At 43.2% G+C, this 16,378-nt stretch overlaps 1 protein-coding gene across 6 annotated transcripts in view; it reads right to left on the reverse strand.

Moving 5' to 3' along the window:
• Positions 1–16,378, reverse strand: part of PNLDC1 (PARN like ribonuclease domain containing exonuclease 1) — a 49,606-nt gene that overhangs the window by 18,267 nt on the left and 14,961 nt on the right. For 4 of the 6 annotated variants that reach the window (XM_077348370.1, XM_077348351.1, XM_077348327.1 and 1 more), the window contains exons 9-16: positions 15,800–15,937; positions 13,549–13,618; positions 12,660–12,745; positions 11,133–11,188; positions 9,819–9,883; positions 7,860–7,913; positions 5,939–5,981; positions 3,766–3,865 (exon numbers count right to left, since the gene is read on the reverse strand). In XM_077348370.1, the coding sequence (XP_077204485.1) occupies positions 3,766–3,865; positions 5,939–5,981; positions 7,860–7,913; positions 9,819–9,883; positions 11,133–11,188; positions 12,660–12,745; positions 13,549–13,618; positions 15,800–15,937 (612 nt within the window). The remainder of the gene's footprint in view (positions 1–3,765; positions 3,866–5,938; positions 5,982–7,859; positions 7,914–9,818; positions 9,884–11,132; positions 11,189–12,659; positions 12,746–13,548; positions 13,619–15,799; positions 15,938–16,378) is intronic. The other 2 variants (XM_077348341.1, XM_077348333.1) reach the window with 2 other exon arrangements.

The following is a 16,378-nucleotide window of genomic DNA, read 5'->3' on the forward strand; positions in this document are numbered from 1 at the left end:
CCACATTCTTTCTTTTTCGAGTTTTGTCTTTGGATAAAAGTCTGGAAAGCAAATTTCTTGTAATGTGTGGAAAAACGAATTAACCTCAGGCAAAAAGGTTGGATTAGTACATAGTACAACCCTATCTTTATGAAACACGTACAGTTCTAATTTTGTAACAATGTCTTGCTAAAGTGGCAGCACATGGAAGAGTGCTTTCATCTTGAGGAAGTTGAGAGGAATCTCTGCAATAGGCTTAAACAGATGTTTGATTAAGGCTTTCAGAACTGTATTGAGCATCCATGTCAGAAATCTGTGTTTTTGAGTGGCAGCTCTTTAGAAATCTCAGTATTTGTGGATGTCTTGAAACTGGAAGACTGTACACTTGAGGCTGAACCAAGGCTACCCCTGCTGTCTGACTTCATAGGATAGCAGACCAAAGACCTTTGATAATCTCCTGCTGCAGGAAATTCAGGACATCTTTGACTGGAGATAATGCACCTTTTTACGGCATCCCCAATGTACAAACACCTTCCATGACATGTTGTAGATGTGAACTGTAGACTGAAGCTAAAAAGGTATTGATGACTTCTTCCGAGTACCCTTGATTCATAAGAGATGTCTTGGGGTACTTGTCTTGGGGTACTTGTGGATTGTAAAGCTAAACAGTGTGATGCAGCGGCAAAAAAGGCAAATGCCATTTTGGGCTGTATCAACAGGGGCATCACATCAAAATCACAAGATGTCATAGTCCCATTGTATACGGCACTGGTCAGACCACACCTAGAGTACTGTGTGCAGTTCTGGAGGCCTCACTTCAAAAAGGACATGGATAAAATTGAAAGGGTACAGAGGAGAGCGACAAGGATGATCAGGGGCCAAGGGACCAAGCCCTATGAAGATAGGTTGAGGGACTTGGGAATGTTCAGCCTGAAGAAAAGGAGGTTGAGAGAGGACATGATAGCCCTCTTTAAGTATTTGAAAGGTTGTCACTTAGAGAAGGTCAGGATGCTGTTTCCATTGGCTGCAGAGGAAAAAAAGCGCACTAATGGGTTTAAAGTACAACGATATAGGCTAGATATCAGGAAAAAAAATTTTCACAGTCAGAGTAGTTCAGCAGTGGAATAGGCTGCCTAAGGAGGCGGTGAGCTCCCGCTCACTGGCAGTGTTCAAGCAAAGATTGGATACACACTTTTCTTGGATGCTTTAGGATGCTTAGGGCTGATCCTGTGTTGAGCAGGGGGTTGGACTAGATGGCCTGTATGGCCCCTTCCAACTCTATGATTCTATGATTCTATGTCCTTTTAACTTCCAAGCAGTTAGCCTGAGCCAGTCTGAATACGAGTGCCAAATCAGTCCCTGACAGAGAAGGACAGGGATGTTGAGAAGCTTCATGTGTGATTCTACTGCTAATTGAAGAATCGTGGAGAACCAGGGCCTCCTTGGCCAAAATAGTGCCACCTATAGAATTGACACCTGTTGTTGCGTTATTGAGGGGTATGGGAACGGAAAGAAATGCATAGAGAAAGCCTTCTGGCCAAGTTCACTTCATTGAATCAATCCCTTCTGACAGGTAGTGATGACACCAGGAAAATAACCTTTTTACCTGTCAGTTTTGGAATATAGCAAATAAATTTACTTCTGATAGCCTGAAATTTTGAACATGCTTTAAGATTTGCTCAGGGCCCATTCTCCCTCCTGAAGAGTTTGGTGACTAAGCCATTCTGCCTGAAGGTGCTCTGCCTTGAGGGACAACAGATTGCTTTCAGCCCATTTTATGATTCTAGTAGCCTCCCTTGTGGAGACTTGAGGGCCTTGTCCCTCCCTGTTTGTTTAGGTATAACTTTGCGATGATGTTGTCTGTCCTGATTAGAATTTGGCTAACGTACTAGGTCTTGCAACTGTTGTAGCTCTAAAAGGATGGCTCTCACCTTCAGGACATTTATGGGCAGTATCTTTTCCTGCTGGGGCCAACTGGGGCCCCAAAAAGCATGTCACCTTGAAATGGGTAGGACACTACGATGGTCTTGGAATGGTTGTCTGTCTGCCTGCCAGGCTGAAAGCCAGAGAATTCTTCTTACCACCGCTGCATAAGCCATTGTTCTGGAGGTGACATCAGTTGAATGGGCAGAAATTGAATGATATTCCTTGCCCATCTGATGGAGACATGGGAAAACTATTGAGGCAGTGGAGGCCTGCACTGCCACTAGGATAACCTTGGGTGCTCTGCACAGTGCAAATTTGTGTGTGTGTGTGTGCCCTTGATATTGCCTTCTCCATCCTCAGATAAAAATCTGGACATATGGATAACTGTAATGGGCACAACTACTGTAGAAGTCTGCAAAATATCCTTGGCATATTGAGTGACCATATGATCTTCTACAAAAACATGGAAATCGTTGGACATAGGCTTTTGCCACTCTGCCTTCATCTTCTTTTCAAAGAAGCGGGGAAGAGGAAAAAACTTTTGTGCTGATGTTGGAAAGATCTCTTCATCCCCTAGTGCAACTCCATCAGGCTGGGTTGCAGAGGTAGCCTGGTCTATAGCTTCAGATTGCCAAAGATCCAGGGCTGCCACATATTTACTAAGGAGCTTCTGAAAATCCTTCAACTTGAAAAGTCTTATTAATTGTTCCAGCACCTGTACTTCAGCAACTGGTTCCACACTGGGGAGAAACTCCTCCTCCTATTTACTATTATTGCAACTACCTGAAGAATCTATACTTAATGGGGCATTAATTTTCCTATTTTGGGCAGCTTTGGTTGGCCAGGCAGGTTTTTGATCATATTCTGACTTCCCTATTATAACTGTCGTAAACATAGGGCTGATAATCTGGGTAGGTAGACATGACTCTATTACTACAAAGTTATTGCCTCTCATAAGGTTTTTCTCAGAATATGAATAGAATCTGGGGTTAACACTGGAGTCCCAGTATGACTCACATGTGGTTGGGACTAAAGGATTTTGCTGCTGTGCCCTGTTCTGTGACTGTCTGTGAGGCTACTTGCTTATTAGGTGTCTGCAGTTAAGGTGAAGATATATCAGGTGAACACTCAAAATGCCACCAGAGAGGTCTGTGTTGATCAGGAGCCTGCACCAATTCTCTGCTTTATGTTTTTATGTTGATTCTTGGTGAGGTCCTTTGGCTTTTATTTGTGATTATCTGGACTTTCTTTGTCTCAGTAGGTGCAACCTGTTTAGGGGCAGCGTCTTCCAAACCTATTACCTCTCAATCTGGGGCCAGGAAAGGGCCCTCCAGATCTTCTGGGAGGAATCATCTCTACATCTTTCAGCCAGAGTGTACTAAATATGTACCACTCATGGCTGTATAAGATGGCCACTGGCTTCAGATGCTGCTGATTAACCAAGGGATATCTTTTCTATATGTGGCCACAAGCTTCTAACAGAGGGGAAGACAGATGGGGGAGGTGGGGAAACATAGGAGGCATAAGGTAAGATAAATTAGAAATTTAAAAATGGAATCAGAAAAGATTTCTATCAATAGTGGAGCTCCTAGATGAACTGCTCTCCCTGTTCAAGGCAGGAAAAGAACTGGAGGTGAGACCACTACTGAAGAAGATAGGAAGTGGAAGAAAAAATTATTTCCTGCCTCCATAGGTATGCAGTGGAAAACTTATTTCAAAGGTCTTCCACGTCAGGAGAACTACGATCGCTTCCCTTTATCTTTCACTCCTTTGGGAGAGAAGTCCTTGGACTAGCCTTAGGACTAATTACTACAATTGCTAATCTGTATCTAAAATAGGTTAATTATAATCTCAACTCACAATTTTCGGAACACGAGCTCGAATAAGGTTCACCTGGTTCACATGTGCAGCCAATACATCAAGGTACTGAGAAAAAGAAGAGGAAGTTCTTGATGGATCACTGCATTAAGAAAAAAAAATAAAACGGGTCTGTGGGGAATACTATAACCACTAAAGCACATTCCTTGAATGAACTGAATGGTGCAAGGGACAGTTTAACACACATTAGGGTCTTTTTTCTATTGTTTTATATGATTATTTTCTGCCATCTCGTGCTACATGCCTCAAAGCAAACATTTTATAACAAAAAAAATCACAAAATGTAGATAATATATAGAAGAAGAAAAGTTGGTTCTTATATGCCACTTTTCTCAAAGGAGTCTCAAAGTGGCTTACAATCACCTTCCCTTCCCTCTCCCTACAACAGATACCCTGTGAGGTGGGTGAGGCTGAGAGAGCTCTGATATTACTGCTCAATCAGAACAGCTTTATCAGTGCTCTGGAGAGCCCAAGGCCACCCAAGCTGGCTGCACGAGGAGGAGGAGTGGGGATTCAAACCCAGCTTGTCGGGTTAGAAGTTAGCACTCCTAACCATTACACCAAGTTGGCTTTGCAAGTCAAAACATGACAATGCAAAGTATTATAGTAGCTTGTAAATTAAATCTGCCTATTAACAAAATGCTTTCTTCCTTCTGTCCTCTTTCCCTCATTGGTACTAAATATGTTTGTTACACCAATAAAGACTTTGTATGGTGATGGCACTATATGTGTCAGTATTTAATTTTAATTTCACACATAACATAGGAAAATGTGGAACCTCTCTGGTTTCCTGCTGTTAAGACTTATCTTACACAAAGCCAATTTGGTGCATACTGGGAAATACAGCTAAAGAAATTGTTCATTTAAATTAGTTGTTCTGTTAACACTGACTGGTTAACGAAACAAAACTGTGCATGGGAACTCTTAGTACTTGAACTTTTGATAGCACTAGTTCTACGTTATAGCTGCTAATACTCTTGATGACTCAGGAACAAATCCATTCTGCAATACTTCAAAAAAGGCTAGTCTACAGACAAGATAAATTCAAGTAGATAGCAATCAGAAGATGAATTAGTTTTTATACTCTGCTTTTCACTACCCAAAGGAGTTTCAAAGCAGCTCACCATCGCCTTCCCTTCTTCCCACAATGGGCATCCTGTGAGGTAGGTGGGGCCGAGAGAGCTCTAAGAGAATCGTGACTGGCCCATGGTCACTCAGCTGGCTGCATGTGGAGTGTAGAATCAAACCGGCTTTCCAGATTACAGGCCGTCACTCTTAACCACTAAACCAAGAGGCAGACTAATCCTAGCAGCAGACTGTTTGCCAAGAAATATGCATTGTGTCTCTCATTTACTTTACATACACATAATGGAAATTTTAAAAACACTGAGATAAAAGTTCAAAGAAAAAAGAAAATAAATAAATATAAGGATAAGTGCAAAATGAGAAATAAAATACAACATGTTAAGTTTGCAAATACTCAGCCACAGAAACCGGTAACCTTAACGCTTTGTTTCAAAATAATATTCTAAACGAAAACTGCTTACTTATTCTCACATTACCACAAACTATTACAAATTTATACAAAGAACTACCCCTTTCTTATTACATCTCTAATAATCGTGCTTGTATATTATTACAGAAATATATACATTGTGTCTCAACTGTTCATTCACTGTGTCGGCCTATTAGTCAAACCTGCACAGCAAAGGCTGGGGGAGGGCCACACCAACAGGCATATAGGCTCCCCCTCCCTTCTGTGAAAATGCCAATCTTCCTCTTACAAGAAGGGAAACTGCAATGGTTGCAGCACAGCCTTTGAAGGGGATAAGTGTCAGTGAGGTCCAGGCTAAGTAGGAATAAAAAAGGCTGGGGGTGAGCCAGAATCCCTTTTCCTGTCACCTGAGGCTCTGTGGGAGGCTGAGATAGTAGGGTGACTAAGCAAGGTGAAATGACTATCACCATTCTCAACAAAAGTACATACAGCATTCTGCCAATCATTCCCTATAACTTTAAGCTGCTGGAACCTTTGTTTTGTACTATTGCTGTTTAGATCTTACATTGCTGTAAATTGCTTTAATTTATCATTTGAAGCATTTTTTCTAATATTCTCACCATCCATTTCAAAATGTTGAAACTGCCAACCATTACTTACCAAGTGATTCTACAAAGGAGCAAATGAGCTGTTTTCAGAAGAACTAAAAAAGAAATAAACTCTGTGAATCATACCTTCAGCAGTATTACACATTGGGAGTTGGGGGAACATCCCACAAAAGACTGCCTCTCTTTTACCAGATATTTAAGAATAAGAATTAGTTGTTCTCAATCTATCTGCTCCCAAAGCAACATAATCTGTCCCTGAGTCTTTCAAAACATTTCTGAGTAGCTATAAAGTATTATTGGTATCTGTGCTTTTCAGATAGGTACTTGTTAGCTTAATAAGCACTAACATGGTAAGAACTATCAATTAATCCCCACGACCAATCTTCACACTCAAAAAAACCCTCTGATCTGCTCTTCCATCTCTCCTTCTACAGGGGGAAGAACTGTTAATTATCTAGTCTTCTTAAAACTGTGGAAATAAAGAACATCCCAGAACATCACTCAGTCTTACAAGATGGAAACATATATAGAATGCCACCTGCAGGGACCCATCTGGACTGATTTTACCTCTTCAGAGCAAAAAAGTAGGCTGAGGATAGAGGCAGTAAATTCATTATGTTCAAAGTACCTGGAAAGCTGTCCTAAAAGCATTTATCACAGATCCTTCATTTTTCCAGCACCACAAGAAGGTGCATGTTATACATTTTCTTAGGGTTTCATTGAAGAGGCAGAGGAACTAGAGATCAAATTGCCAACATACACTGGATCACGGAGAAAGCTAGGGAGTTCCAGAAGAACATCTACTTCTGCTTCATTGACTATGCTAAAGCCTTTGATTGTGTGGAGCACAACAAATTGTGGCAAGTTCTTAAAGAGATGGGAATACCAGAGCATCTTATTTGTCTCTTGAGAAACCTATATGCAGGTCAAGAAGCAACAGTGAGAACTGAACATGGAATCACTGATTGGTTCAAAATTGAGAAAGGAGTTCAGCAAGGCTTTATACTGTCGCCTTGCCTATTTAACTTGTATGCGGAGCACATCATGAGAAAGGTGGGGTTAGAGGAGTCACAAATTGGGATCAAGATTGCAGAGAGAAATATCAACAACCTCAGATATGCAGATGATACCACTCTAATGGCAGAAAGTGAAGAGGAACTAAAGAGCCTGTTGATGCAGATGAAGGAGGAGACTGCAAAAGTTGGCTTGAAAGTCAACATCAAGAAAACAGATCATGGCATCCGGCCCTCTCAATTCCTGGCAAATAGATGGGGAAGAAATGGAGGTAGTGACATATTTTATTTTCCTGGGCTCCAAGATCACTGCAGATGGAGACTGCAGCAAAGAAATTAAAAGACGCTTGCTCCTGGGGAGGAAAGCTATGGCAAATCTGGACAGCATCCTAAAAAGCAGAGACATAGAATCATAGAGTTGGAAGGGGCCATATAGGCCATCTAGTCCAACCCCCTGCTCAACATCACCTGCCAACAAAAGTGCGTCTAGTCAAGGCTATGGTATTCCCGAGCGTCAAAGAATTGAGGCTTTTGAGGCTGGAGAAGACTCTTGAGAGTCCTAGAGGAGATCAGCCCTGACTGCTCCTTAGAAGGCCAGATCCTGAAGATGAAACTCAAATACTTTGGCCACCTCATGAGAAGGAAGGACTCCCTGGAGAAGAGCCTAATGCTGGGAGTGATTGAGGGCAAAAGAAGAAGGGGACGACAGAGAATGAGGTGGCTGGATGGAGTCACTGAAGTAGTAGTTGCAAACTTAAATGGACTCTGGGGAATGGTAGAGGACAGGAAGGGCTGGAGGATCATTGTCCATGGGGTCGCGATGGGTCGGACACGACTTCGCACCTAACAACAACAACAGTTAACAAAATTAGTGACCCATGAAGTCCACAAACTGAATTAGCAAAATGACTAAGGAATGGGATGTTTTAGACTTTGGAAATCAGAAAATCACAGCAATACCTGATCCACAGAGAAAGGCATCATAGGCTGCCTCATGGGGAGACTTCTTTGTAGCTGAAAGTAGATCAACAAAACAGAAAAAAGAGGTAAAATCTCTCTGGACAGCCCATGGAAACTCTTTTAGCTTAAATCATCCTACAAACAGAAGCATGGAAACTGAACACAGTCTGTGCAGATCTTTAAGAGCAGTGGTCCCCAACCCCCAGGCCGCGAAGGCTTCGGTGCTGGGCCGCGGCTCCCTCTTCCCGCCCCCCCCCACAGCGAGAAGCTCGCCAGGCTGCGAGCAAATCGGCTGCCAAAGCGGCCGATCAGCTTGCGGCCCAGCAAGCTTCTTGCTTTGGGAGGTGGCGGGAAGAGAAGCTTGCCGGGCCGCAAGCTAATCGGCCGCTTCAGTGGCCGATTTCCTTGCGGCCTGGAGGAGCGGGGAGAGGGAGCTGCGGCTGCCGGCATGCCGGTGGCGCAAACGCGCACGTGCAGACTTGCCGTGCGTGCGCGTTTGCGTCCGGCGGGGCGCAAACATGCACGCACGGCAAGTCCGCGCATGCGTGTTTGCACCGGGGCTGCCGCGCACGTGCGGGGCCCCGGGTCGCCCTCTCCCCGCACCCCGGCGCAGCGGTCCGCAGCCTGACAAAGGTTGCGGACCACTGTTTAAGAGGAAAGCATTTGATGTCAGGTTCCAAAGCTTGAGATCATGTTTATCAAGCAGAGTCCTGAAGTGCTTGTTCTGTGGTTTATGGATGACAGCAGTAGCAGGGGATGCTCCCTTGAAAAGACAGGTAGGTAATTTCTATATCCTGACTGGAGCTTCCCCATGCTGACATCACTAATTTATCCTACAAGCAGAGATCATGCCAATGTTATGGGTTGTTTGTAATATCCCCAGGAACTAGTGCAGGGCAACTAATTCAGCACTAAATGAGTCAAGTGCATCCAAGGTACACACATTCTCTTCCGAAAGTCCAACATAGCATGAACATAGCATTATTATCATTATTATTATCATTATCATTATTATTATTATTATTATTATTATTATTAATTAGATTTATTTCCCGCCACTCCCCGTAGGCTCGTGGCTGGTCACAATAGTCCTATCCCCATTAAAATACCCATTAAAAGACTTTAAAAACAATCACAACATGGCGGAAGCTCTCATTATTCCTATCCCCTGCTATCAGAGCGGCAGGGAAGGTGGGAAGGAGATCTAACTTACTAGGTCCCGGGGGGGGAGGGGGAGGAATGCTGGTAAGTCCTGCTGGGCCCACAGCTCACCCGGGAGCTCATTCCACCAGGTAGGGGCCAGGACCGAAAAGGCCCTGGCCCTGGTTGAGGCCAGGCGCGCTTCTCTAGGGCCAGGAACGATCAGGAGATTCTCCCCCGCTGAGCGTAAAACCCGGCGGGGGATATAGGGCGGTAGGCGGTCCTTCAGGTATGTAGGTCCCAACCCACGTATAGCCTTAAAGGTCAAAACCAGAACCTTGAACCTGATCCGGGCAGCAATTGGCAACCAATGCAGCTGCCTTAGCACAGGCTGGATGTGGGCCCTCCGAGGTGTACCAGTGAGGACCCGAGCAGCCGCGTTTTGCACTAGCTGGAGTTTCCGGATCAGAGACAAGGGTAGGCTGGCATAGAGCAAGTTACAGAAATCTATTCTGGAGGTGACTGTCGCATGGATCACTGTAGCCAAGTGGTCAGGGGACAGGTAGGGCGCTAGTAGTCGGGCCTGGCCAAGATAGAAAAACGCCTGACCCGCTACTCTCTTGACCTGAGCCTCCATAGTCATGAGATCTCCATGAGATCATTGAAGGAACAGCAACCATAAAATTTATTCAGACAACTGGTTCAATTCTAAATCAATCTGTTAGTGTGTGTGTGTGGGGGGGGGGGACACACACTTCTCGTCATTGTACCAGGTTTGGTGGTTACGCTCTAGGAGTTAGCTTCTGTAACTAAACGTACCATATCTGAGGCAGTCACTTGCATGAAAAACCTCTGGACAAGTAGCATTTGTGGGATTCATGTCACTGTTAAGAAAGGTATCCATTATCAGGTTTCTGTTCGCTGTTGTCTATTTCCATGGCAGTACTGTTTAATCTACTTCATGTCTCTTTCCACTGAAGAGCCAGACTTTTTACTAGATAATACATGTCAAATCAGAATTCTCAGGAGTAATATTATGGCTACGGATATATGCAAAAAACATTATTTCACGCAACTATATTCAAAGAAGACTTTCTCCACCTTGTTTTAAAAATCTATCAAGTATCAGAATACTTAAAAGCTTTTCAACAAATCTCCTAATCTCAGACTAAAACATTTTGGCCGAAAAATGCCTCCCATGTAAGAAGAAGAGTGGGTTTTTATACCCTGCTTAGGGAGTCTCAAAGCAGCTTACAGTCACATTCCCTTTCTCTTCCCACAACAGTCACTTTGTAAGGCAATTAGGGCTGAGAGAGTTCTGAGAGAAGTGAGATTGGGCCAAACAGGCTTCCGGTGGTCGAGTGAAGAATCAAACCCAGCTCTCCAGATTAGAAGAAGAAGAAGAAGAAGAGTTGGTTCTTATATGCCGCGTTTCCCTACCCAAAGGAGGCTCAAAGCGGCTTACAGTCGCCTTCCCATTCCTCTCCCCACAACAGACACCCTGTGAGGTGGGTGAGGCTGAGAAAGCCCTGATATCACTGCCCGGTCAGAACAGTTTTATCAGTGCCATGGCGAGCCCAAGGTCACCCAGCTGGCTGCATGCAGGGGAGTGCAGAATCGAACCTGGCATGCCAGATTAGAAGTCCGCACTCCTAACCACTATTCTTGTCCATCATTCTTGACCGCTATGACATGCTGGCTGTCAGTGACTTGCTGCCCTTGTTCAGCAGCCTGAAAAGCCCAGAATAGTCAAAGCTGAAAAGCTAAACAGGATTGGTCATGGTTAGTTACTACTTGAGTGAGAGACCACCAAGGAAATTCAGGGCTCATATGCAGAGGCAGACAATGGCAAATTACCTCTGAATAACTCTTGCCTTGAAAACCCCATAAAGAGTTGCTGTTAGTTAACTGTGACTTGATGGCTCTTTATTATGTCTGTTTGTTATACAATGTTCAAAACTGAACAGCAATGCACATTCACATTCAAAAGACAGGAATTATTTAAGTTTGACTTTTGGAAACCTCAACTACCAACAAACATGGAAAGAAACGATTCTTCCATTAAGAATGGGAAACTAGGTGCTTTTCTTTTCAGACAGTCCTATACAGAAACAAAACAATTATAGGGCTCACCTACACAGCACTTCATACACCTCCAAAAGATTAGAGGCTTGAGGAAACTGAAATTCCTGTTTAAAAAGAAAATACATTTACACAGGCCATGATTTTTGAAAGAACTGAAGAACTATGGAGAGTAGAAGACAAGACATAAATGTGAGTCATACCTGTGTATAACTTCTAGAACCCATTTGTCCTTTCAGCTTTGATGCTCCCCTCCTTATTCTCCTCAAGAACAAAAGCAGGATTACTACATATTTTATTAGCTTCGGAAGGCAGCCATTGTCTACGGAAGATTTGAGCTTTGACTCTCAAAGCCTGGACTCAAACCTAGACATTGCCCATAACGGTGTTTTCTTCTGGGTTAATCTCAATTGAAGGTGCCTAAATATCATCTTTTAAAACTTTGTGGTGCATAAGAATCCCAGTTTTTCTGCTATACCTCACCAGGTACCACATTGGGTGAGGTAACAAGCAAAGCAGCCCCAATAAAAAGGACAAAGTTGCCACTTGTGAGTGAAGCCTCTGTTCTCAAGTACCTTCCTTGTTCAACCGGACACAGTGGACAACATTTCCATTTGTTTGGGTATACAGTATACAAATTGGAGCCTAAGCAATTTCAACAATAAGCCTTGAAGCATGAGAATGCCAAGACATTTGAGAGAACTTGGTCAATTTTCCTAATACATTCCTTCTACTATTGGTAAACTTCAGCTGAACTAGGCAGTAAGAACTATGATCAGAATTCCAACTCTAGGGTAACTTCCTATTAAACATCTTTATTACACTGTTTACTAATTTATGGCTCACCCTCTGTCTACATACGTGGACTTCTAATCTCATTTAATTATGTCTGAGGAACTCTACTGTGCACAAGAAAGCCCATACCTTGAATAAAATTTAGTCGGCCTGAAGGATGTCACTGGATTCAAACTTTGTTCTGCTGCTTCAGACCAACATGGCTACCCACCCGAATCTATCTTCCTGAATAAGCCTCACCTATGCATGGCAACACACTAAATCATCAGAGCCATAAAATCAACAATAAGGAGGATAATTGAAAATCACTTTCTTCAAGAATCACTGCTCTGTGAGCATTTATCCTCTTCTGTGATGAAAGACAAAAAAATAAAATCATTGCTGCTGCATGGGGAGAAAAAGTTATTCATTTTCTGACAATGCAACTGAGAATACATATTGTCCTACTAATCAACAGCATAGACACCCAGGACCAATTTCATCAGATCACAAAATGTCAGGAAAGATGAGGCAATGTGGACTTCCCTTGTCAAGAGAGTCCTAGAATGCATCAAGCTGTCTTACACAGAGAAGGAAAAAAAAAAAAACTATAGCAGCACTATCTAGTGCTTTCTAAGTCCTCAGGCAGATATCTCTCCTAGGCCCAGATCCATGGGATTTCAGAGAATGGGACTTAATGCAAGCAACATACTTATTCTACCACTGAGTTGTGAGATTTTCTTTTGACATTACGAGAGAGTGACGAGCTTTGTGAACAAAATGAAAGCAGATAATGTAAATTACCTTCCAAACGTCTTTTGCAACATTCTTGGTGTCTATAAGGATAGGAAACAGAGTGTGTATATTCTTTTTAAACTCCTCATAGTCTTCTGAAAATAAAAGGAAGAGGGGTGGGAGCAGAGTAAGTGCCAGTTTGATAATGGACTAAGCTATTGACCAGGCACTGAACATATAACAGATCCTTCAACAGGGATAATGGCTCAGGAGCAGTTAACACCACACCACATTCTGTCATCATAGAACTGGAAGGGATCTCCAATGTCATCTAGTCCAACTCCCTGCACAATGCAGGAACTCACAACTACCTGCCTACCCACAACGACTCTAATTTCATGACCAAATGATTCCCCCCCCCAAAAAAAATCCAGAATCCAGCCTGACCTGGAGGAAATTCACCTGCCATCCCACAGTGGTGCTTAGCAATTCCTTGGGCATGCAAGGAGGGGCCACAAGAGACAAACACTGGCATATTCCTTCCTGCCCACCCACTCACTATCTGCCTAAGTTCATAAAATCAGCATTTCTGTCAGATGGCTATCTAGCCTCTTCCAATGAAGGAGAACCCATCACCTCCCGAGGAAGCCTGTTCCACTGAGGAACCGCTCTGTCAGGAACTTCTTCCAGATGTTTAGTCAAAAATTATTTTTAACTAATTTCAACCCATTGGTTCTGGCCTGACTCTCTGGAGCAACAGAAAACAACTCTGCTCCTTCTTCTATATGACAGCCCTTCAAGTATTTGAAGATGGTGATCATATCTCCATCTTTCTACTTAAAAAAACTACTTAGCACTTCAGTAATAAACTCTGCTGAGGAAATTACAATAGAAAGAGCCAGTCAAGGGATAGGGGACAGTCACAACAAATCCTGTGGCTTCTGCAGAAAGACATTACCAGGAAGGGGATTGTAAAATTTGTCATAGAGATGCAGAAGATCCATCAGCATATTGTGCCCCACCAATGGCTAGAAAGGGAAACAGATGACACTGTCAAGCACATCATAGTACAACAATGGTAAACAAGAATAGGCTCCTTTTTAAGAGAAGAAATTTAATTTGTTTTGCAGTCATGCCAAATAAGGGCCTCCCAGTGATCAGGGTTATCCTTTGGCTGAAAGCAGCAACATACTTTAATGAGAGTTTTACTCCCAAAACAGAACACATAGCACAACACAAACTCCTTTTGCAAAAGGACAGCAAAAGAAAAGTAAATTATTTAAAACTATCTTCAAAGCCCGTTCCTAAGAACGGGCCTTGAAAGGGTCCCTTCCCTGGCTCCCGGCCAGGCAGCTTGGTGGCTTTTGGCCGCAGCTTGCAGCCGAATCAAGTGAGGTGGGCAGCTGCTGGCCAGCTCATTAGCAGGTCCGGGACAGAACTCCTTAGCTGGCAGTTAGCAGGCCGGGAGGTCATTAGCAGGCCCAGACTAGCAGGCCAAGAGGCCCTCATTAGGAGGCTTTGCTTAGATGGCTGGAAGGCCCTCGTTAGCAGGCTCAGCCTAGCAGGCTAAGAGACCCTCTTTAGCAGGCCCTCCACAATGACCGTTTGCCCAGGGCCCTCTCCCCTTACCTGCTGCTGGCTCCAGGCACTGAGGTGCATCTGAGAGCAAAGAGGCTAGAGTCCAGGGACAGAGGAGCTGCAGGGGCAGGGCCAATCAGGGTATGGCCTTATTCCAACTTGGACAGCCGGACACATTCCACCCCCCAGGCTGTTTCAAAAATATATAGCGGAACCATGGATAAGGATGTGTACAGAAGCAAACGACATGCCTATAATAATTCTAGATGCTTGTGGGATATCGCTCAACTTCAAAGAAAGCAAACAGCCTGTGTACAAAAATACTGCAAACTGGGGGAGGCATACAGCTTAGTTTCCCATATGTCGGCTTCCTACAGAGAGTGCACTTATCTAGCATAAAATTCCAAGTGCATTCCAAAGCAATGCATGTCCACCTAAATCTTTAGAATACAACACACTGCGCTGATTCTGTACCATAGTGTAAAAATTGCTGTCAGAGGTGCAGTTATTTATTTACAGAATTTGTATTTTACCTTTCTGCCCTTACATTGGCTGCTAAAGCAGCTAACAATTTAAACATACATGATAAAATTACATTATAAAAACCATTAAAATCAACCCTCCCCCCAACTTATATCATTAAACCAATTTTAAAGATAGTTAAAAAAACAGAGTTAAAATACATACAAAACATGAAAATATTGGTTAGGAAAGAGGGATTATTGAGGGAATGCCAAATGAAACAAAAAAGATTTCACCTGCTGGAATGAGAAGGCAACAAAAGAGGGCAAGACAAATCTCTCTGGGGAGAAAGTTCCAGAGTTTTGGTGCCATGACCAAAAAGGCCCTCTCCTAAGTTGTCACCTGCCTATCACAGAATGCAGAGACATCTGAAGCAGGGCCTCCCAAGATGACCTGGAGGAACTGCGGGCCCTTGCAGGAGCTTTCGGCATTTCACAGGGCCTGCAAAATGGAGCTTTTCCATCAGGTCTATGGTTGAGGCCGGTGTAGCTAGGAAGATCTTCATGGCCCCCCTTCCAGGATAGAGCAGAATGAGTAGCAGTTTGCAAGTTTCATCTGCGCCCCTCTTCCCACTAACCCCTCTAAGAGATGTTTATTAGGGGAATGTGAACAGTGAGTGAGTTTTTCCGCTGTATCTTCTTCTTCTGATTAATGAATTGTGTTGTTTTTATGTCTGGGGTTTTAATGGGGGGTTTTATTCAGACATATGTAACCCCCCACGAGCCATCTGGGAGTGGCAGGTAATAAATCAAACTGATGATGATGATGATGATGATGATGATGATGATGATGATGATCAGGCTGGTTCAGAAGAGAGTAAACAGTATTTCAGGTATGTTGGTCCCCAATGATCTAAGGCTCTGAGGGTCAAGCCAAGGACCTTGAATAGCAGTTGGAAACAAACTGGAAGCCAAGGTAGATGGAGCAAGATTGGCGTGATATGGTATTTACAACCCATTTAGAACTTCCAGATGGAATTTCAAAATGTTATTTAAAGAATCCTTGAGAAATGCATGCTGTTAATTAACTGCATTCATTTTTGTCCCTCTCTTTGAAAATCTAATATGCAAGAAATATCATTACAGATAGTTCCAATTTCTGAGATTTACCTTTTTTGCCTTCACAAGTATGTAGAAAAGGTTGGTAAAACCCCTTGCAGAAAGAAGAATTTGCTCTCTTCGGCAAGAGTCATAAGAAGTGTTTTCTAGCAGCCAGCGACCTCGTGGACTTATCTTCTTCACCATTAACTGAAACAAATAAGTTCCACAAGTTGGGAGAAGAGAAGGTTTATGCCTCAGGTATATGCAGCAATTTTTAAAATACGACAGATGAGAGATTTGACAGTGGCTGTAAATGTCAACAATACTAGAACAATTAAAAAGCAAACTCATGCAGGCTATTGAGGCACCACAAATATTTAGCATAAGTATATGTTAGGAGATAGGTCTGTAAGATCTGTGTTCGAAACTGCCTAAAACAGTCAATTTTTTTCTGCACCATGGGTCCAAAAGTTCTGATTTATAGCCTCTATGGACATACTAATATAAACTACTTTCATTCACTTCTGCCAGAGGTTTAATATAACTCACAAAGATCCAAAAGTGGAAGGCTGTATTGTAAAATGGGCAAGAAATATACTAATGCCTTTCCCAGTTCTCAGAACTGTCTAGATGCCTGTCTAGATGCCA

Source organism: Paroedura picta, chromosome 1 (genome assembly GCF_049243985.1).
Source record: "Paroedura picta isolate Pp20150507F chromosome 1, Ppicta_v3.0, whole genome shotgun sequence".
NCBI classification, from domain to species: domain Eukaryota; kingdom Metazoa; phylum Chordata; class Lepidosauria; order Squamata; family Gekkonidae; genus Paroedura; species Paroedura picta.